The sequence below is a fragment of the Rousettus aegyptiacus genome, unplaced genomic scaffold (genome assembly GCF_014176215.1).
Source record: "Rousettus aegyptiacus isolate mRouAeg1 unplaced genomic scaffold, mRouAeg1.p scaffold_m13_p_7, whole genome shotgun sequence".
Classification (NCBI taxonomy): Eukaryota; Metazoa; Chordata; class Mammalia; order Chiroptera; family Pteropodidae; genus Rousettus; species Rousettus aegyptiacus.
In genome coordinates, this window is record NW_023416310.1 from 102,360,607 (window position 1) to 102,383,307 (window position 22,701).

The 22,701-nt window shown below is 51.1% G+C and overlaps 1 protein-coding gene across 1 annotated transcript in view; it reads left to right on the forward strand.

Annotated features, from left to right (window-relative positions):
• Positions 1-22,701, forward strand: part of FSTL4 (follistatin like 4) — a 350,131-nt gene that overhangs the window by 275,841 nt on the left and 51,589 nt on the right. Inside the window, exon 7 of the mRNA XM_036224242.1 lies at positions 11,773-11,939. Coding sequence (XP_036080135.1) covers positions 11,773-11,939 — 167 coding nt within the window. The remainder of the gene's footprint in view (positions 1-11,772; positions 11,940-22,701) is intronic.

Below are 22,701 nucleotides of genomic sequence, written 5' to 3' on the forward strand. Positions count from 1 at the left end.
TCTCACAGCTCACACACGACAAAGAGTTCCTACCCCCCATTCTACGTTGCCTGTGAGGCCTAGAACCACAGCGTACGGCCAGCTGCACCCTGAGAGATGCAGGGCAGCCAGAAGAGAGCCTGAGTGTTCAATGGCATCCTGGAGCCACAGAATGACCCTACTCAGGAAACTGCCACCAGGGCCTTCTCATTTTGTAGCTAATAACTTTCCTAATTAGTCAGCCCCACTTCCAGCCAAGTTTTCTGTTGAAATAACTGAAGACATCTTGACCAATATACAGATGGTCTTTAATAGCATAAATCAGACCATTTTAGTCTCCTGCTTAAAATCCTCCAATGGATTATCATGCAATAAAACCCCAGCTCATCGCTGTGGGCCCCACGAGCCCAGCTCCTGACCTCACCTCCAGCCGCACCTCTACCACTGCCCGAGGCCTCCTCCCTTACCCCATACTGCCCTTCTCCTGCTGTGCCATAGTGTCACCAGCCGGAGTGGGACGAAGCTCCTCTAGATTCCAACCCTGAAGTCCCCCAACAAGGCCCAGAGCAAGCTGTAGGGGCCAGCGCCCCTACCCCACCCCACCCTGCCAACCTCCTCTCCTTCTAGCAGTTGGGCTCAGGTGAGCTTGAGCTCCCTGCCATGTCAATACTCAGTGACCAAAGCACAGGAGCTTCTCAGATGGGCCTTACAATCAAAAGACAGGGGGAGGACAGTCTGAACACAGCTCACCCATGGACCTTGGGAGACATGCTGGGAAGTGACGGAGGCTGTGAGCGATGCTTCCTCTAAAGACGAAAGTTGGCAGGAGGCTCGTGGGCCCTGGGAGCAGCAGAGCTCAAGGCCAGGCTCCAAGACCGCTTGTCAGGAATTCAGGGAGCTGTGGCAAGCCCAGGAAATGAGAATTGAAACAAAACAAATACACTGATGTCAACTGTCCTCCAAGACAGTCTGCTGATGCCTATTTACAAAACACAGGCATGGCTTGGCATTCTCAGGAGACTGGGTAATTAAACAGAAAACCAGCTGTATTCATTTCCGTTCTTGCAAGACCCAACAGCTTCTCCCCTCTGCGTGCATGAAACATGGCCCCGCTTAGACGGGGCAAGGCCTGGGCCTCAGCGTGGAGGTGGGGTGAAGGGACACAGCAAGGATGTGGCTTCAGCTGCTGGACACACCCCAGCCCCAGGGGACACGGGGGGAGCCACCTGGACAGTGCACACTTGTGTCTGTTCCCTCTTCGTCAGCTGAGGGGTCTTAGTAACGAGAACGCAACAGCTTAGAAATCATCTTCTCATCCTACTCACGGGAGAGACCCAGAACGTGCCGTGAGATGAGACAGTGCGCTCCCTGGGCAGAGGGGTTTGGGGGATCGGAACAGAAGTCGGATCTCCTCTCATCGGAGGAGTCTCAGAGGGTTTCTGACCTGAATGGAAAGATCCCTTCCACATCTGACTCTAGTTTCTTCCGAGGAAATACATTAACTTGTACTTCTTTCCTTCTGAGGGAGAAATTAACCCAGCTGCTATAGAAAGCCCCAAACCTCAGCAGCATGGAGCAGAAGCTGATTTCTCACCCTCCTCAGGTCTGATCGGGTCAGACAGCTCTCAAGCAGCGACAAGAAGGCTGTGTTCTCTGCTTTCACAAAATGCGTGACCACACAGTCTCTGCAGGAAAAGAGTGTGGATGATGACTGCATCAGTCAGGGCCCTCCCGAGAACCAGAATAAATAGACTGCATGTATGGATGGACAGATGGAGAAAGAGAGAATTGGCTCATGTGGTTATGGAGGCTGAGATGTCCTAAGATCTGCAGTCAGCAAGCCAGAGACCCAGGAGAGCCGGTGGCATAAGTTTCAGTCTGAAAGCCAGCAGGCTCCAGACCTGGGAATAAATGGTGTTTGTTTCAGTTCAAGTCCAAAGGCAGGGAAAGCCCCTTGTTTCAGCTTAGTGGCAGTCAGGCACAAGGAGCTCGCTCTTACTCAGCCTTTTTGTTCTATTCAGGTCTTCAATTGATTGCATGAGGCCCCTGAACATGAGGGAGGGCAGGCTGCTTTACTCAACCTACTGATTCAAGTGCTAATCTCATCCAGAAACACTCTCACACTCAGAAAAATGTTTGACTAAACATCTGGGCACTCCACGGCCCAGTCAAGTTGACACATAAAATTAACTATCACAACGACCCAAGGGTTTTATGGCCGAGCAGTCACATCCCTTCAGTCAGACCCGGTCGCATCCTGACTCCAAGAGAGGCTGGGAGATGATAGCCTTTGTGAGTGCCCAGAAATTAGAACGTGAACCAGCCTCTGGAAACACACAGCGTGGCACCCTCTAGCTGGTTGGGTAACAGCTGTCTGCTTATCTCCACTGACAGTTTATATAGGAGATTCTAGATCCAGCCCTTAACATCTATATGAGTCTTTGAAAATTCTGAATAACTAGTATGTAATTGTATAAGACAACACATTCTTCTCCCTAAACTCACCAAAGAAATAAGCAGTTAAGATACTTTCTGTTTGCAAATACCTTGAGCAGAGGCGTTTCCATCATCTTTGGGAGTGGACTCGGCAGGGTGTGGATGGTACAGAGACTGGCCAGCCTGCCCAGGGCTACCCCAGGCGCAGAGACCAGCCAGGGAGGGAGAGTTGGTGCACCACGGTGGCCATGCACCCTGCTGATCAGGAGGCCCTGGGCTTTCTGCCCCAGCACAGACCCCGTGCTCCTTCCAACTAATGCCTCTGCTACCTGCCCCACCCATGGCACACCAGACCACCCTGAGACAGTGGTGTCACAGCCCCTGAGCACTGAGCTCAGCTCTAACTTCTCGCTCCTCTACATACAGCCATCACATTGTAATTTAATTTAAAGCTGAAAAGGTTTATTGGCCAAAGAAGGCAAAACAGAACCCAAGAACTCAGAGGATGCTCCTCCTACAAACAAGAACACTGTACCAGACCAGGGCTCCTTGTGAGTGGGACAAGGGCCTGCCTCTGTGTCTGCCCCCACAGGGCCCAGCACACAGCATGTAGGGAGGCCTCTTCCAAGAGAAGGCGATTGGGCGCTGCAGGAGCCAAAGGCTCCTCACTGGAGTCTGTGGACAGGCTTCAGGTGCCTGATGCTCTGTTTCCCACACCCATCTAACATGAGCTCCAGGTTAGCAAGTACTGGACCTGTATATTTCCACTGTACCCTGGCACATAGTAGGTGCTCAATAAGTAATTGTTGAATGTGCACCACCCTGATCATTCACTTGCCTGGGGACATGAAAGAAAACAGATATGGTCTCTGTCTTCATACAGCCTGCGAAGGTGTTTGTTTACAGCAGAGAGCAGAACTTGAGAACTAAACTGTAATAATTATTGAAGTTACACCAAGCGACATAAGTCAATTGAAAAAGTAAATTACCCACAGATCTGCAGGTAATTAACTAATAAGTTTATTGCCATTTCCAAAACAAAGCATGCAAGAGGGACTATGACAATGGCACAGAAATTAAATTATGCATAAAGAAAGAGGAAATTTTGGATGAGGTCGAGTCCGGCTGGTCCAGAGCCGCCTGTGCAGGATAGACAGACACACCCCAAAGCTGGATAGACAGACACACCCCAGATGTGGGTGTCAAGATGAAAAGCCCTAAGGCAGCCTATTCCCCGCCTCCCACCCACGAAGTTCCAGCAGATGTTTAAAAGGAGAGAAACAGGAGGCGCAGAGCCCCTCGCAAGCACCTCTCTGCAGGACCAGCCAAGGCAGCTCCACCCTGCAAAGGCCAGGTGAAGTCGTGTCCAGGAGATGTTGAGATGTTGCTTGTCCCCTACTTGGTCAGGAGACTTTGGGCACACACACTGTACCTTTGTCTCTGTCCTACTTCACAGTGTGGCCCTGGTCACAGAAACAAGACCGGATCAATAGAGCTTGTCCCACAGGTGCTACTCCTCCTTTGTCAGCTCCCAGGTCGCCTGAGGGATTCCTTCCAGGGGAAGAACATTAATTTACAAGAACAGTGCAAGGAGAGGCTGCAGCCACAGAGGTGTGTCCAAGCGCTCGGCCCATTTTCTCTGTCCGGATGTCCCAGCTCCCGAGCTGGCCCCTTTGCCCTGTGAGGCTCAGTCGAAAACACTGATGTATAGACAGGCTAATTGAGCTTTTGACAGAGTCTCTTCACCAAGGCCATCATTTGAAAAATGGCAACTGTCCAGATAGGAATGTGTTCCATTAGTGCATTTCTAACGTAAGAAAACTAACGCCAGCTTGACAAGAATTTGAGAAATTTAATTTCTATTGCTGCGAAGCACCAGAATCCTGCTGGAGAGGGTGCTGATGGGTTTGTGAGAGTCTCGTCAAGTTCCAATCAGTGTGAGAAATTGTATCTGAGATAAGGGAAAGCTGTAATAGGAACTAAAACCCAATTCTCCGGCGGCCGAAATCTCCTGTTTTCAGGAAGGGTGTTTGTTACCCTGCTTATGGTGGGCCCATTTTTCCCAGGGAGAGCGTGTGTGCAGGGAGGAGGGGAGAGCTGGTGTTTGCAACAGTTTGGTTCTGGAAAACCGGGGTGTTACTGCTCTGGTTTGAAGGACCTACAGAGTGAGGCAGGTGTCTCCCGGGAGACTACTTTCAGCCCATCTTGGCCTCACGCCCACCTACTGTGTGCCAGGCACCGTGCTAGGCACCAGAGCCCCAAGCAGTGCTGCCTGGGCCCCCACTGCCGGACATGCAGCCTAGTTAGTGTAACAGGAAGGTCTGTCTTGGTTACAACCCACGCTGACTTTGACAATCATGACAATGTGACTCATGCCTCTTCATCCCCGGGGCAAATAAGGAGACCATTGATTTCAGAAGACCTGACCATAGGGAGACAGGTGTCCCAAGTTGTAGGAGCCCTCAACTCCCATGCCCTCCCCAAACTCCATGCTCGACCAACAGCCTTACAGTGACAGTTATTATAGCAGGGGCATTGTCCCTTTGAGGGCACCTCTGCCCGACAGTGCCAGACATACTCCCCACTGAGCTGCTGGGACCCCTCAGCCCAGCTTTCCCTTTCCAAGGACACCAGCCACTTCCTACAGACTCATTCTCACCCACCCCACACCTAACGGGAGCCGCAGCCTAGCCCTCTCTCAATGCCCCCCTCACTAAAGCCCAGAGCAGATCTTGTTGCTTCGTCCCCCAGAAACCTTGGGAACCTTCCCACAGAGAGGCCATGGGACCACAGAGGCCGGGCACCCTGAGAGCAGCAGAGCCACAGCCAGGAGCTGGAAGGACCCCTCGCTGGCCCTTCTGCAGGCCGCGGTCCTGGAGGCTGCAGTGTGGCTTCCTCACCGCCCTCTCCCATGATGCTTGGCAGCGCTTCCACCAGAGCAAGTCCAGGTTGGGACATAGCTGAGTCCCCTGCTCTACAGGTGTGCCTCGGCACAGGTGAGCTTCAGCCCACAGGAGAAGTTCAGCCAGCGCGTGTTCTCAAGCACATTTCGGGGCCATCCCCACAAACCCCAGGCTGCCTGGCCCTCTTCCTGTCCCCTTTACAATGCCATGCTCAAGAGGACTCTGGGGTCCCCGCGGCTGGGCCACATCGCCACCACCCCTCCCTCATCACTCTCCAGAAAAGGGGCAGGTGGGGACAGACTGCGGCAACTGGAATCAGGTTTCAGTTCTGCAGGTTCTTGTTGTCTTCATAATATGGGTCCACCAGCCCTCCCCTCGTCATCCCGTACCACGTTGAGGCCTCCAGATGGGGCTGTGCAGGGATGGAGGGAAGAGAAGGGGCCCTCTCTGTGTCTCTGTGGTGGCCGGAGGCATTGATCTGCCCAACACACCTTTCCTGTCTAGACATTTGACCCCACCCCCAACCACCTAGCACCTGGCCCCAGCGATGGCCACCCAGACTAGGCCTGAGGGGTCCGTCAGCACTGTGCCTGCAGAGTACTCCATGCACCCACCCTCAGCGATTGCTTCACGGAAGGCCACAGGAGGCAAGTCTGGTCAATCAGAGTCCCACCCACCCCCCCACCCATGCTTTTTTCCAGGGCTCTCAGGAAAGATTTGGTCCCTTTCTCTGGGATCCCATGTACAGGGACAACATGAGTGTGAGGCCACCACTGGACATCTTGCAGCCAAGCGGAGAACGCCATTCTTAGGGTACTGGGTGTCCACAGCCTCCTTTACTCCCTTAGATTTCCCAGCTATAGCACCTGGAACCACCCCCCTTTTTCTTTCCTATGCTAGTTGAGCACTCCTGAGAGTTTCAGTTACTTAAGCCTGAAAAAGTCCTGAGAAATTCACCAGTACATTCTCTTCCAATCTTATCCACCCAATATTTGTCCAACCGTCTCCTAATGTTAAAACTTCAGAGTACCAGAAACATCCCACGAGGCCGTCTCAGAGGTGGGAGCCAAGAGCAGGAGGGTCTCAGAACAGACAAGTAAGAGGTGCTTAAACCCAAAACCTCAAATGGGACGGGGGACCGGCAGACTCTGTGATGAGAATGTGGGGCGAGGCCAGGGGCTGTTCCGAACTCTCTGTGATGAGGAGCTGCTGGTGGCTTTTGAGCAGGGCTGTGACATACCTTATACTCCACGTGGTGACAAGAGAGTTACAGACAGAAGGGCAAACTGGACGGGTGATCACACAGGAGTCTGTTGAGGACCTGGGATGGAGAGGAAAGGGAAGATTCGGGGGACGTCCCAAGGGAAGCCTCCGTGCGGCTTGGCGACTGTTGGTGCCACCATGTGGCAGTATCACGTGTACCATCACGGACAAGTGGGCAAAGAGCAGAGGCAGATGGCACTGGGAAGCAAGGGAAGGTGTGGCTGGGCACCTCTTGGCAGGACCGGGGAGGGTCTGCAGGGAGGTCTGCTCAGAACCGTGTGCTCAGAGTCCCAGAGCCTAAAATTGGGCAGGGCCCCCGGAGCCCTCCTAACCCAATCCCTCATTTTATAGATATTTAAACTGAGACCCAGGGACAGGAAGGGACCTGCCCAAGGCCACCAATTGAGCCAGGCCTTGAGGCCAGGTGTCCAGAGCCACAGTCTGGCCTCTGCCCTGCCCACTGGAGCCCCAGCCCGTGATGCTGCCTCATTTTCACTTGCCTGGAAATCTGGAAATCGATGTGGGAGGTCATTTAGCAGAGCGGTGGGGCCTGCCTGCCGGGCGAAGGCATGCTCAACAGTAATTACCTGGGAGTGAGGACAGGTTTAGTTGCCATAAATCTCTGCAGAATTTTAAAAGGAACTGGGAATATTGACATGAATTAAATCCAATAAAACATTCATTTAATTAAACTTTAAATGGTCCAAATATTTGCTGTTTGGTTAATATTTGTGGCTGACAGGAGCGGAGTTATGACGGTCCCGTCAGTATTCACACATTCTGATTTTACACGCGTCTTACATGCAAATGACGGAGGTGCATGCGGGAAGGATGCGAACCACCTCTCCCAGGGGTGGTGGCTGGAAGGGCAGACTTTCCACTCAGGTGTTTTGTTTGTTTTTAGCCTTGTGTTATAGGCTCCTCCAGATAGTTTTCTAAAACTTTTCTAAATATATGATTTGGGGTCCGCACAGTAGAGGGGGCTCCCACATTGCACGTAAATCTTACATTCCAAACAAGGGTGCCTTCTCCTAGCCTGGTAATTAGGGCCCCTGAGACCCCAGCCAGCCAGACTGCCTCACCTCCCCACCGCCACCTGAACTCCCCCTTTCCATTTATGCAGACCCCCCATCTTTTAAGGTAGAGATTCTTGGGCCTCAGGATGCCACAGGACCCCTGGGGTACTTGTTAAAGCCCGGAGTCTGTCCTGCAGGAGATGAGATGCGGATGATGGGGAAACCACACCTCAAGGAGCAGGCTCTGGGGCCCAGGGGTGCTGCCTCCTCCGAGGCCCCCTCACCCCGCCTGCCCTGTTGGTCTTTTCCTCATAGTTGAACTGGAGCTCAGACATGCAGAGACAACTGTAGTTTCCTTTTGTAACATACCTGACTTCTTTTCTTTTTTTCCTAATTTCAATCGACCTACATTATATTAGTTTCAGATGTACAGCATAATGGTTAGACATTTATATACCTCACAAAGTGATCCCCTCGATAAGTCTAGTACCATTTGACACCATATATAGTTATTACAATATTAATGACTATATTCCCTGTGCTGTACTTACATCCCTGTGACTGTTTTTATAACTGGCAGTTGGTACTTCTCAGTCTGTTCACCTTTTTCACCCCATTGGTAACCATCAATTTGTTCTCTATATCTCTGAGTTTCTGTTTGGGTTGTTCATTTATTTTGTTTTTTAGATTCCACATATTAGTGAAATCATATGGTATTTGTCCTTCTCTGCCTATTTCACTTAGCATAATACCCTCTGGGTCCATCTATGTTGTCACAAATGGTAAGATTTCATTCTTTTTTATGGCTGAGTAATATTCCATTGTATATATGTACCACCTCTTCTTTATCCGTTTTTCTATCCATAGACACAGGTTTCTTCCCTCTCTTGACTATTGTAAATACTGCTACAGCGACCATAGAGATGCATGTGTCTTTTTGAGTTAGTGCTTTGGATTTCTTCAGGTAAATATCCAGAAGTGGGATCACTGGGTCCTACAGTAGTTCTATTTTCATTTTTTAATGCAACTTCTAGACTGTGTTCCATAGTGACTACACCAATTTTCAATGCCACCAACAGTACATGAGGGTTCCTTTTTCTTTGCATCCTCGCCAACACTTGTTTGTTAGTTTATTGATGACAGGTGTGAGGTGATATCTCATTATGGTTTTAATTTGCATTTCTCTGATGATTAGTGACATTGAGCATCTTTTCATATATCTATTAGCCACCTGTATGTCCTCTTCAGATAAATGTCTCTTCAGGTTCTCTGCCCATTTTTTAATTTGATTGTTTTCTTGGTGTTGAGTTTTATGATTTCTTTACAAATTTTGGATATTAACCTCATATTATATGTATCATTGGTGAATATCTCTCCCTGTTCAGTAGGTTGTCTTTCCATTTTATTGATGGTTTCCTTTCCTTTGAAAATATTCTTTAGTTTGGAAAAGTCCCATTTGTTTATTTTTTCTTTCGTTTCCCTTGCCCGAGGAGATATATCTAAAAAAAAAAAAATAGCACTAAGAACAAAGAGTTTACTGTGTATGTTTTCTTCTAAGAGTTTTATGATTTGGAGTCTTACATTTAAGTCTTTAATCTATTTTGTGATTATTCTTGTATAGGGTGTGAGAATGTGGTCTCATTTCATTTTTCTGCATTATCTTTCCAGTTTTCCCAGCACCATTTATTGAAGAGACTGTCTTTACCCGATTATATATTCTTGCCTCCTTTGGCATAGATTAATTGACCATATAAGCGGTAACCTGATGTCTTCACAAGCCCCAACCACCAGCCATTGGGAGACAAATATACCTAAATGTTTATTCCATTATAAAGTTTAGTCCAAGCTGATCATTTTAGCAGTCTATATAAGTAATGCTCTAAGAAAAATGCTTCATGTTTCCAGTTCCCACCTCACATCCCAAGCTGCTCCTCTAAGTGGCTTCTGAGTATGGAGAAAAGCATCCTGGCCTCCTCTGCCACCTCTGTTTCCTGCTGCCAGGACCCCCCACCTGTCAACCTTCCCCAGCTGCCCTGTCAGAGATCAGCCCTGGCTATGCTCTTGGTCTGGGCTCTCACAGCCTGGTGGAGTTCGGGGTCTGAGGTTCCCCAAAGTTTGGCTTCCTGCAGCCCCCACTGGCACTAAACACCCATTGTGCTCTGGAGGCCATTGCCTTTGGGTCCAGGTCTGACTGTCCAGTGCAGTCTTTAGGTACAGAGAGGCACAGAGCACCTCGCAGTCCAACCAGTGCATGGCCAAGGACCTCTGGCCCCTCTGCACCGCTCAGGAGCCAAAGAAGCTCTGGCAGATGAGTGAAGGCCCTAGCTCTCTGCCACACCATGTGTGGCAACCCCACATCAGGAGGTGAGCAGGCTGGTTGCGGAGGGTTCAGCCTCCTCTTAGAGCACCACCCTCGCTTCCCCTCACCTACACACCAACAGGCATACTCTTCGTCCTTCCTACTGTCTCCTTTTGGATTCCCACGATGCCCTGGGCATTTTATACCCCTTCTTCATGGCTTGTTCAATGAGGAAGAGGTACCTTGCCTACGCTTGGGAAGTACTCGAGGTTCCGAGTCCCAAGGGCCTGCACAGCACAGTGAGAGCTAAACAATTCTAGCAAATTCTTCTTCTCCGTCCCTCTCTCTATCCCTCTAAATCTCCAAAGCCAGGGGCTTGCTATGGAAGGCTAGTGCTTCCTCTGCCTTCTCTGCCCTGAGCAGTAAGCTTCATGACTCAGAGGTGGGAGGGCAGCAAACAGAAGTGATTGAAGAGGGAACTTGAAATGCATCACTTGGTTTTTAAAATATTAGGCCAGTTGCATCCGCATCCATCACACGGTGCTTATCTTTCCTCGTACAGCTCTTTCACTAGGAACCACAGTTGTCCTGTGTGTGATTGTCCCCTCACCACTGGCCTGTTAGCTTCTTTCTTTATTTTTATTTTCTCCTTTTGTCATCCATCCATCCAACAAGCACTAAGAACCAGCGCACGCCTTGTTCATCTTCGTGGGCCCAGAGCTAAGCCACTGAATGAGTGCAAAGGGAGAGGGGCTTTGCTCCTCAGGACCCCACCGGGCTGAACCTGCTTTCACTTCACCTGCATCCCACCTGTGGCTGTGTTCAGTCCCCTTTCCCCTCTCCTCCTCCCCCCACCCACACTAGCAGGAGGGCGTGAACATAGATGTGTTCCCGCTGAGTCACAGAGCTCAGATCCCAACTCTCTGCCTTGCTCCACACCGGTCAGGGCCCCCCAGACCCTGATAGAGCGTCAGAGTGAATAGAGGTCCTGGCATTTTTTCTGGCATCCCAGAATAAGCACAGGCGTCCGGAGCTCATGCTGCCTCGGGCTGCTGCCCCAGGCCCCTGAACTATAGATATGGGGGAGGCAGTCTGGTCAGTGGACTGGTGACTCTCTCTCTCTCTCTAAGCCTGATCCCACTTTGGCATTTGAATATCTGAATCTGATTCATTTTTTCATAAGTCCCAAGAATTTCGGAAAGGCTGTGGTTGTAGGAAAATATTCTAGACCCTTCCCATTCTGAAAAATGAAAAGTCTTAATGCCAGTTATCAAGTGTGAAGTGGCAAGGATTAATAATTGTGCAGCCTGAAGTACACTTCAAAAATTAAAGGCTACCGTGCATGGTCGCTAAGCAGAAATCCAAATCCAAGTTTAGAGAATCCTCAGACAGAAACAAATCTTCAAAGGTCAGCCAGTGCATTCCCCAGACTTCAGACAATGCAACCTTTGAATTGCCCCCAGATGGAGAAAACTGTCGTCCCAGCCAGCCAACCTTGACTGCAGTTTGCCAAACCCAGACTTCATGAGACCCAGGAACACAGGGCACTCAGGGTGCATTTGGTCCCTGGTCTCAGTGGGATGGCCCACGGGCCCCTAGCAGCCCACATTCTTGGCATCACAGCCCAGGTGGTTCCCCTACACTAGCTATGATTCCTGATCTGTTTTGACTCACAGAGCCATTTGAGCATTTACCATAAGTCGCAGCCCCTCTCCCAGGAGACCTGTCCGTCTGTACGTTTCGTCAGCATGTGGTGGACAATTGCCTCGAAGCCGCCTCGGCCCCTGCCCTGCAGGAAATCCGCGCAGCCAGTTCCCTTCTAGTGGAAACTCCGCCCCCGGGCCTGCACCTGACGGCCTTCTCCTTTTCCTTGCAGAGGTGGTTCAGCTCAGCCTTGCCCCCGAGGAGAGGGTCAGTGTGGCCACAGTGACCGTGGGGCTGAGCACAGTGCTGACGTGTGCTGTCCAGGGAGACCTGAGGCCACCCATCGTCTGGAAACGCAATGGGCTCACCCTGAACTTCTTGGATTTGGAAGACATCAATGTAAGTTGCCTGACTTGGACTCTGGGCTAGGAAACCGTGTGAGGCTGCAGCAGGGCCCGAGGGTTTTATTTGGACAGCCCACATTTGGTGCCGTTCTGCCTGTTGTCTGACACCAGAGGTACTGGAAAAGCCAAGGCCCACGCAGAGATAGGATGGATGGCGGCCAGAGGGCTGCCGGCCAGGCCCTGCAGAAGGTGGACAGGGGAGGATGGGGGCAGGCCAGGAAGTCCCTGTACAAGCCTTGTGAGAGGAGGGGGCTGTGTAGCAAGCCCATTGCTAGGAGGGAAGGACTGCAGGCCGACAGAGGACATGACAGGCAGGAGGCTCCCAGGCAGGGAGAGTATCTTGGTGGGGTCCCCAGAAGGAAATTCGGACCCTAAAGCTGGGCAGGATGTAGACAGGTGGACACAGGGAGGGAGGGCTCCCTGTGCAGGCAGAGGTGAGCCGCTGAGCTAGGTTGGCTGGAGGGCGGGGCCCCATGAGGAGAGGAAAGGAAATGATGTCAGGCCAGAGGGGCCTGCTGGGGGCCTTGTTTGCAGACTGAGGGAATGGGGATGTGACGGTGTGGAGTGGAAGGAGAGACCCTCTGAGCTCACACAGCCAAACTGACCAACAGGGGCACTGCTACACTCCGAGGGCCTGTGGTGAGTTTCCACTAACAGCTGTAAGGTGTTAAAGGAAGTGCTGGGGCAGAGGGAGCTGGTCTGGGCTGTTCGATCCCATGAATTGGACTAGCACAAAGGGCCAGGGTCACCCCAAAGAGACCAATTTGGGATGCTTGTCTGGAACACCATTCCAGCCATCAGCCCTACCCATCAATGGAGTGAGACATCGCAGGAGGCAGTGAGCTCCCCATCCCAAGACATGCAAGCTAAAGCAGGAGGGTAGTAAGCAATGCTGGCAGCCACAAGAGGGCAGCTAACACCTAAGACCTTGAAGAGCCCTTCCAACTCTGAGACTGCTTTGTGGGGAGAGGCCCAGCCTGAAATTCTGCAGGAATCACCAAAGTTAGGACTCTGCTCCTCTCTGGGCGCCTTTGGCTGCATCCTGGGATTGGAGAGCTGTGCAGGGCTGGCAGAAATGCCCTTGTCACATGGGTCAGGATTGTTTCCTTGCCTTTTTTTTTCGCTATGATGAGCATAACGTACATCCTATCCATCTCTGAATGTCAGCGCCAGCACAAGCCTATGGATGCTTGATGGACAAATGCTGGGTGGGCAGAGTCTTCTGAGCCAGAGATGCCCAACGTGTGTTTGGGATCTTAGCAAGGGAAGCCATGTCCTGTTTATAAAGTCTAGGCTGTGTGTGTATGCACGTGCTGCGGTGCACATTTGAGTGTTCAAAACTCTCAAGGTGGAGATGTCAGCTTTTGATGGTGTTTGGCCAGTGGCAATTGATTCAGAACTAGGACAGGTCCGCCTGTGTGTGTCTGAACATCCATGTGCATTGCTCGATGTTCTATTTAAAGACACCAGAAACAAAGGCGGAGGCAGAACTCCTAATGCACTTGCCATCAGTTAATTAAATTACTTTGAGTGTTTTTCCCCTCCCTCGAACATGCCTCCAGCACCAACTCAATTGCATTTTTACTTTTCACAGTGAGGTTAGCAATTTGGGTAATTGTGGGTGCAACTGGAGATTAATGGCCTCTCATTACCTCCCAGGAAGCACTTGCCGCTTGTGGTCAAGTCAACAGCCCACAAACAGACAAGGCCCTGTGCTTCTCAGAAGCCCCTGAATGAGGGTTCAGGGCAGCGCCAGCCCCACAGGGGTCCTCGCCTGATGCGCGCAGCCACACACACCACATGTACATACACATATATACCCACACACAACATACATACCACATACCTACACACACATGCACACACATGCACATGCACTTGTGGCTCCCCCTGCCGCAAGGTGAAGAGGGGGTGGCGGCACAGGCTCTGGGGTCAAAGGTACCTGGGCTTTAGTCACAACTGTGCCACTTATTAGTTGAGTGACCTTGGAAAGGGCACTGCTCTAAGCCTCAGTTTTCTCCTCTGTGAAATAGGAATAAATAAGTTTCTACCTCAAAGGGTTATAGAGAGGATTAAATGAGAAGATACATGTGACATTCTTAGCATAAAGTGTTCCCTGCTAACTATTATCACTCTCATTACCCATTATCATCATCATTACTGCTACTACACTGCTGCCAAACAACACCTTGCATCTTGAGTCCCCAACAAGTAGCCAGCAGCAGCCGCGAGGCTCTCCCTTGGGCAGCTATGACCCTGGGGTGCACCTGCTGCCTGTGATAGGGACAGGGCAACACTGTCCATGTCAGCCTTGATTCATGCGGGGAGACAGACGGTGACCAGCTGCCTCCGGTGGGTCCAGAGCAGCCCTGGGTGAATGGATGACTCCTCCGTGGGGCAGTGGAGATGAGGTGTCCTCCCTGCAGGCGGCATTTTCAGACTAACCATGTGATGCGCCTAGCCCAGTGCCAGACACACAGCAGGTGTCTATAAGTGGCAGCCCTCCTCTGGAGACAGTGAGGACAGCGAGGACAGCAGCCCTGAGAAGAAACCAGCTGGAGGGGGTAAAGCCAGGTCCTTGGGATTCAAGGGGCATTTTCGAAGCAAGATTGGTCAGGGAAGAACAGCCAGGGAGGGCAAAGACCAGGGCTCCCTGGGGCGACCCGGTGCCCACCACTGCAGTCAGAGGCAAAATCCAATCCCCAGTGTTATAATTAGTGACCGGCATAGAAACGTTGTGTAGACCGGGAAGCTGATCAGCCTGCAAAACCCAAGGCGGGGAGACAGTGAGCACGGGGAGGTGTGGGCCTCCTTCCTTTGTCATTCGTATGAGACATCTTCATTGGCAACAAAATATTAATCACTTTTTCACCACTCTCTTAATGAGACGCTTTCATGGGCAACAAAATATTAATTTGTCTTGTCTTATCTGTTAAGAATTCTGTTAATGAATTCAGTCACAGGGCTATTACAGAATGCCATCCTAATGACACATGTAATTAAACTTTTCTGACTTGCAAACATCAAGGCGGCCTAGAGCATCAGAATAATATTTGATCAGAAAGTAAATGTACCCTCTAGCTCAGAGCCAAGTGAGAGGATCCCCTCGGGTTCCCCAGTGAGTCGTGTCACTTTCGGAAGCATTCTGTGAGTCACCCTGAGTGTGCCTGGCCATCCGGATGGCACACATGGGGAGTCCCCCTCGAGATTTGCTTACTAAGTGCCAGCAACTCTCAAGGCCTGTGCCAAAGCGTAGAGCAAAGACTCTCTCAGCCTCCAGAAGGCTGAGGAATCCACAAGGGCAGAATTACAGCACGTATGGCAGGTTCCATATTAGAAGCGGGAAGCCAGTTTTGGGGGCCAGAGGAAGGAGAGGGTCTGGTTGGTGTTCACACAACAGGGATAAGCAAAGGAGTTCAGAGTGACAGGTTGGGGCCAGAACATGACAGGACTTGAGTGTTAACATAAAGGATCTCGGGTATTCTCTGTGGGCGGCAGGAACCATAGGTTTTCATTGGGGAGTGACATGGGCAGATGTGTTTTCTACAGGAGTCCTGAGCCCCTTCCACCCAAGATTAAACATATACCCAAGGACGACCCCAAATAAGTGAGACCCAGAAAGTAAGGGAGTCTTACTGGTGCTCGAGGGTTGAGGGGGGACCTGGATCCTCAAGAACTTTTCCAATGGCGCATTCTGAGTGGGGCAGTGCCCCAGGCTGCCCGAAGCTCCTGCCTGGGGTTCCCTTCTCGTGGCTCTGGCTCAGATCCCAACTCCTTTGCTTCCTCAGGCTGCCGGGGAGTTCAGCAAGAGCCTGGAGTGCCTTCAGAGGAGGCCTGAGTCCCTTCCCACCCGTTTACATAAGGAATCCCTGCCTCACCACAGCTGGGAACCCCCCTCCCCAGCAGAGAGCACAAGTAGGGACCAAGAGTGTGAAGTCCCAGAGACAGGAACTCCCCAGCAGAAAGAGCAGCCCGGGAATTTATGCCAGCCTCTGGTCGTGGGTCTCTAGATTATGACATCGCCTTCTGTTTGGTCAGAAATCAATAGTTTCTATAACTGCGCCTTCCCCAGAGCTAACAAAGGGCCTCCTGCAATTTGTTTCCTTCCTGGCCAGCTACTTTCTTTACTGCAGCACTTGTGGGTCTAGGCGGCTTCAGACCTGGCCCTGAAGCCCCCCTACTCAGGCCTCCAGGACCCACAGCCTACCGCCCCTACCTCAGAAGCTAAGAGGAGGCATCACAATGGCAGCCCTGAGCCCTGCCTGTCCTAGCCTTGGGCCAGGGACTGAGCTCGAGGATGCTGTCCAGGAGTGTACCTGGTGTGTGACAGAGGATGAGCCCTCACACCCCTGGCCCTCCCACTGCAAGCCCACGGTCAGCTGCCCTGGCCTATGGCACTGCTGTGCTTAGACCACACAATGCCACATGGGGAGGTCACTCACTCCTAGAGCTCACAACCAGAGCTCGTGGAGGAAGCTTATCCTCAGGAAGAATTCTGCCTTAGGAGGCAGCGAGATGCCTGTCAATGCAGTACCCGAGCAGAAAGGAGAACGAACAGTTTAGCTCTGAAAGACTCTCCTTGCCCTGGAGCCATACAGCCTGTGATAAAGAGGGCACTTGGGAGGCAGGGACCCTTCAGACATAGGAGTCCAGCACAGAAGCCAGGAATGCCCTGATCCCACCTGGGCACCTCATTTTTTCACCTGGACCACAGAGCCCTGATCTCCCCCAGTGAGCTGCCCCGTCTCCAGAGGGCTCAGAGCCAAACTCTGGGGACCAGGGCAGAGCCCATCTCAGAGGCAAATCCATGGGCTCCTCCCCTACCTTGGCCTCCATCCTAGGTGTTCTGGAGGTTGAGAGGGGAGGCTGCCTCATTTTCTCCAGAAGTTGAACATGCAAACTAATTCCAGGCCTTTGGCCATCCATCCAGACCACACAGCAGCCACTCAGGGTGAAGTGACTATCCCCAAACCCAGTTGCATGCACATCCAGCCTCAACAGTGTTACCTGCTCTCCCCTCATAACTGTCTTCCTCACTGTCCCTTATGATCCTCAAGGACAGGGGACACCCCCAAAGTCACAGAAAAGAGCTGACCTGCCAAATCTTTGCCAGTATTAATGCTGCTGTTTCTATCATTAGTGTAGGCAGCTCCCATGTCCAGGATGCCAGGTTCCATGCTGGTCCGTTTATAAGCATCATCTCAATTAATCCTCACCTCAACTCCATGAGGCAGATGGGGTTATGTAACTCAGAAGGTCGAGGAACTTGCCAGGTTCTGCAGACAGCCTGCATACCCCAGTTCCCAAGCTCTTGGGTCATGACCCCCAGCACCTAGCATTGCCAAGGCCTCCCTCTGGGGCCAGTGGGGCCTGCCTCCTGCTCTAACAATGACCACTGCAGTACCTGGGCCCCCATTGGATATGTACACTGTGGATGCCAGCCCAAATGTCTGGCCCTCTGGTTCTCAGCAGTTGCTGGCCTCTGCCCCAGCAAGGGGGATGGAGAGCAGAAGGCTCTGAGACCAAAACATGGGATTGTTTGGCTGGGATATTCTCAGGGAGAGGAATATTCCTTTAAAAAAAAAAAAAAAAGGCAAGTGGGGGGGGCGGCTACAACAATCCCAGTATATTTCAAATGACTTGAAAGAGTCTTTTTTGTTGGTTTTTTTCTTTCACCAAATCTCACTATTTGGGGCTTTCAAATGCTGACAAGCAGAATACAGTGATAAAAGCAGAAAAACAAAACCCATTAGAAAAAAGTATTTGTGGCAGTGTTTGAAGGATGTGTTAAAAGGTTCACTTTTCTCCCATGCCTAAATGGTATAAAACCAGGAACAAAAAACTCTAATGAAGCATATGCTCTCAGCCAGCTCGTCTTTGGAAGTAAGTTATTAAAAAGACCAAGAGAGAATGATTTAGGACCTCATGACTCATTTAATTTTTATTGTCTTTATATGTACCAGTCATGAATCCATTGTAAAGAGATGAGAGGCGTTTGATTAGCATGGAGTGCTGTTTGCAACACGATACACAGTGGTCGTAGGTTCTGCATTAAAATAATCTCATCAAACGCTTGGGTACATTTTGTTTTACAATCTTGGGAAACACTGTACTTGAAGCATTCAAGTGCTTTGGCCCGTTCTCTCCGGCTGGTGTCAGAAACCCTGGTTGTAGAGGAACATCTGTTTCTTCAGAACTTTGGATACATTCACACCACGAGGAGTGCTGTCAAGAACTCTCCAAGGGACAGGGACAGGCCCATGGTACACCAGCCTGTACAACTCATGGGGGACTCTGCACCTCCGAGTACCTCTACTGACTTCTGTTTTCTCAGCAGCCTCTTCAGGGTCACCTCTTTTCCCTCTGCTACTGGCTTCAAGGCTTCCCTTGTGCACAGTGACCACTTCTAGCCTCATCTCAAACCACAGGGTCCCTCGGGAAGATTGTGATCCATTTCTAGACTCTAAATGCAGAGCCCCAAGCCATGCCAAGCACCTGCCAGCCCTGTGCAGGGGAGCCCACATTTAACCTGCTTTAGGGCTTTATCTACTGTAAAGTGTTGCAGTTAGTGGCCATATACGTATTTCTTGGCATATTTACATACATAGGCCTATAAGTTCTTAGAAGTGGAATGACTTCACCCAGGGTGGGCACATTTTTGGTTTTGATGGATGTTGCCAAATCTCCCTCCAAAAAGCTTGCACCAGGTTAAACTCTCTCCAACAGTGTATAAGAGTTTAAAACTAATTGCAGTCCTTCTTGGTCCCGGAAATGAGCCATGGAAGGAAATTTAATTAAATTCTCTCTGGAGTGTTTCAAGGACAGCAAGAATGGCAGTCAGCTGTCTTGCTCTGAGTATGGTCCAGGTTAGAGGAGCTGGTGCCCTCTGGAAAGCCCTCTCAGCCTAGGGATTCATGATTCAGGCACCCCTGGGGGAGGGATGCAGATTTCTCAGATGCAGGCAGCAGGTTCGAGGTGGTCTGCTGCAGCACAGTCGAGCACCTGAGTCCCTTCCCGGTCCAGGTGGCTGTGCCAAGCTAATGCCTGAAGAGCCAAACCTCTGCACAGGAGTTCAGGACTGCAGCTCACCAGAGGGCCCCATGAGCTGCCACTCACCCTGCGACACTCTGGAGAGCTGTTCAGTCAAGAGGTGTCTGCCCTCTGGCTTCTGAGGATGGACAAGCTGAGGGCTCAGAACAGTGTCTCTGGTGTGAGCCTTCTATTGCAGGTACCCAGGCACCTGTGTCTACTCAGACACTCAAGTTTGTCCCCAAGTCAAATGCTTCAAATCCCCACAACTGGGTCAGAATCCCCATGAGTTCAAGACAGCTGTCCGCACGAGACCACCCTCACTCCAACATCAATTGCAAGTTCGAGTAGTTCCCAAAACTACCTTCAGAGTCAATAATGTGCTAGAAGTACTCACAGAACTTGTTGAGGGCTGTTATGCTCACAGTTACAGTTTATTACAGGGGAAAAAGTACCAATTAAAATGTGCTGAGAGAGGACACGCCCTTCCGGCAGAGTCCGGGAAGATCCAAATGTGAGCTTCCATTGTCCCCTCCCCTTGGGGTCATGCACATTTTACTTTCCCAGCATGGACACAGTACTGCCAGCCAGGGAAGCTCACCCAAGCCTGGTTGGTGTCCAGAGTTTTTACTAGCACTCGGTCACATACTGACCATGTGGCTGATCTCTCTGGTCAGTATGACCTGGAGAGGCAGAATGATGTCACATGGCCCCGAGCCACCACCACATTGCTTGATCATCTGGTGGCCAAAGCCCCCAGACCAACAAAGGCACTCGCATGGGGCGGGACATTCTGAGGCTTAGACTTAACCTCTCGGTAGCTGAGGGCACAGGCCAGACCTCTGATGTTACTTCTTCACCACTCTTCCTTTCAGGGCTCCCCAAGAGGCAGCACACTTAGCTAAAACACCTCCATTCATTCAGCAAACAGTAATTGAGCACCAGTTATACCGCAGACAGCACACTACCCACTGGGGACAATATGGTACTGCCTGGGGAGATGAACTGCCTCCCCTTTGGAGCTCACACTCATGGGGGACACTGACCACATAAACCCAAGTCAGCCAGTGACCACACACGCCCTGCAGTCCCAGCAAAGCCAGGTGTTTTTCCCACGGTGCCCTCTCTCAGCCTCTGACTCCCTCTCCTAGGCCTAGAAACGGGCAGGAGGATACACCAAATGTGACTGTCCATAGCAGCCTTCCCCTGGTGGCTCAGCAGCAATTTAGGGATCCTTCAAGTTGCAAGGACTTTTTTTTTTAAGGACTCTAAGCAAGAGGACTGGTTCTGCAGGTCCTTGCAGAGTAGTAAGTTTGTCATCCGAGGGGCTGGAAAGTGACCAGCTTGGGTACTCCAGCGTGGGTCAGGGTGGTCAGCTATAAAGAGCTGGGGGGTGGGGAGGAGGGGACAAGCACGCACACGCATGCTCACACGTACTGCGTACGTCCACGCGGATGTCTGTGTGTGCCCACAGACGATGCGTCTGGTCCTTACGTTATCTGGATAACAAACACGTGTGTTTGTGTGAGTGCGGACATCTCTGAGGACCAGCCATCACCAAGGCACTGCCTGTGGCTCAATGTTTGGGTTCATTGTGTTCAAATGTTTGTGTAGGTGAGAGGCTCAGGTTAGTAAAATTCTAGGCGCCAGAACTGAACCAGCATGAAGACAAAGACTGCCTCCTTTACTCCACCCTCCCCAAGGAGAGCCAGGGGTGCTTTCTGAGAAGGGCAGAGTAGGAAAGGCTCTGAATAAATGTTTCTAAACTGAGTTTTAACTTGCAGCATTGACGGTATCATTAACCCAGACTCTGAAACCATGCCAGCGTCCTTGCATTTAACGTGTAGTCACTCCATACTCAGCACTGATGGCTCATTTTTGCATTACTTAGACCTGATTCTCCTGTCACTATGACAACATCCCCCATCTCGCCTCTGCTTAGATATAGTTTAATACTTAAGTCTCATTTAATTACTTTCTTTATTAAGGGCAGACACTTAGAAAATAGCTTTTTAAAAGGCAAAACCCATGTCTTTAAGTAAAATTGTCTCTTCCCCAAAGATGGATGTGCATCAATACAAAGAATGGTCTCATCTGGCATCTGTTTATTTCTGGAAGGAACCTTGATTTTGCTAATACACTTCCATGCATCAGAGGAGGAAAAAGCCATCTATAAAAGGACAATTACAGAGATGCAATCAGGCATTGATGGCAGTATTCAGGCACATCTCAAAGAACATCCGGGAAAGTAAGGATTGCAGGTTTAGTTTTATGTAGCTTCTTATAAATCAATTTTTAAAGTAATTTCCTCACATCCGATGAGGTAAATTTGATTTCTGTAGTCTGTATTCATGCTCCAGAAAACAATATGCACTTTGTTCTGTAATTATACGATGCCTATTGTTTTAGCCCAGAGACATTATTTTGTTTATTACAGTCAGCTTCTCCCCAGAGCCAAAATCATGGCTGGTAATGAGTGAGGTGCGTGAAGTAGAGCCAGAACACATCCAGCGGCCCCACACATCCTTGCACTGACACGCGCCCCTCAGTACCTGAGTGATCACGGAGAGGTTCAATGACTTTGTTAGGGACTCACCAAACGTCACCCATCACCCGTCGAGTCTGGGATGGGCTTGCCTGCATGGGCTCTCCCATCTCTGCCTGCTGCTCTGAGTGGAGCCCTCTCGTCAGTCAATTGCAGCATGCCCTGGCCCAAGGAGTTCAGCCTGGAGGAGGGTAGGGTGGTCAGGCAGGGGACGAGACTGAGACCAGTTCTCTGGCTTCCTGCTAGCCACCTAGTTTTGACCCCAGGTGACTTGCAACATTTGGGTGGATGGGCAAGCAGGAGGTGGGTGCCTCAGTGGTCGGCCTCCAAGGAGCAGAACACATTCCCTGCAGAAAGCCTAGCTCAGCACCTTGCACAATCTGCCCGATGAATAGCTACTAAAGGCCCACTCTGTGCTGGGTCCTGTGCTAGGTGCTGGTGACACAGCAGTGAGCTGCATGCCCAGAGCCCCTGCCAATCCCCTGGAGCTCAAATTCCTGTTTGGGGGGAGATAGACTGCAAGCAAGGCAAATATAGTGGACAGTGTGCTAGATGACAGCAAGTGCCTGGAGGAGAGGGGGGGGTAAGGGGTGCGGGTCACAGATAGGGCTCCAGAAAATCCTGAGCAGACTTGGAGGGGAGCAACCCAGACTGATAGCCTTTGGGATGGAAGGGGCAGGATGCCTGGCATGGTGGAGCAGAAGCAAGGGCCATAGTGCTGGAGTGGAATGAGCATGGGAGCGTGGAAAGAGGGGGTGGGTCAGCCCTGCAGACCCTCGAGGGCTGTGGCTCTGGGCGAGGAGGGGTGGGGTCTGACTGCTGTGCGGTGGAGGGCAGACGGCAGAGGGGCCGAGGGAAGGTGAGGCCTTGGCCCCTGGGGAAAGCAATGGAGGTGGTAAGAGAAGGTCCGACTCTGAACAGGCTGTGAAGGAGATGGAGCGCTGGGCTTCTGTTCGGTTTTACAGTTTTCAGGGGGTTTTCTGAGGATCGAACAAGGCAGTACATGTCGAGTTTCCTGACACAGTTAGCTCTCAAAGACTGTGGCACCATCTGCACTTGGTCCACGGGAACCTCAGCCTTAGGGCACGTCTCAGCCTGAGGAATGCTGAGGTCCCTATGACCGCAACACCCCATTGAGGTGACGACAAGAGCAGGGGTCGCCGGGACCTGAGACTGGCTTCGA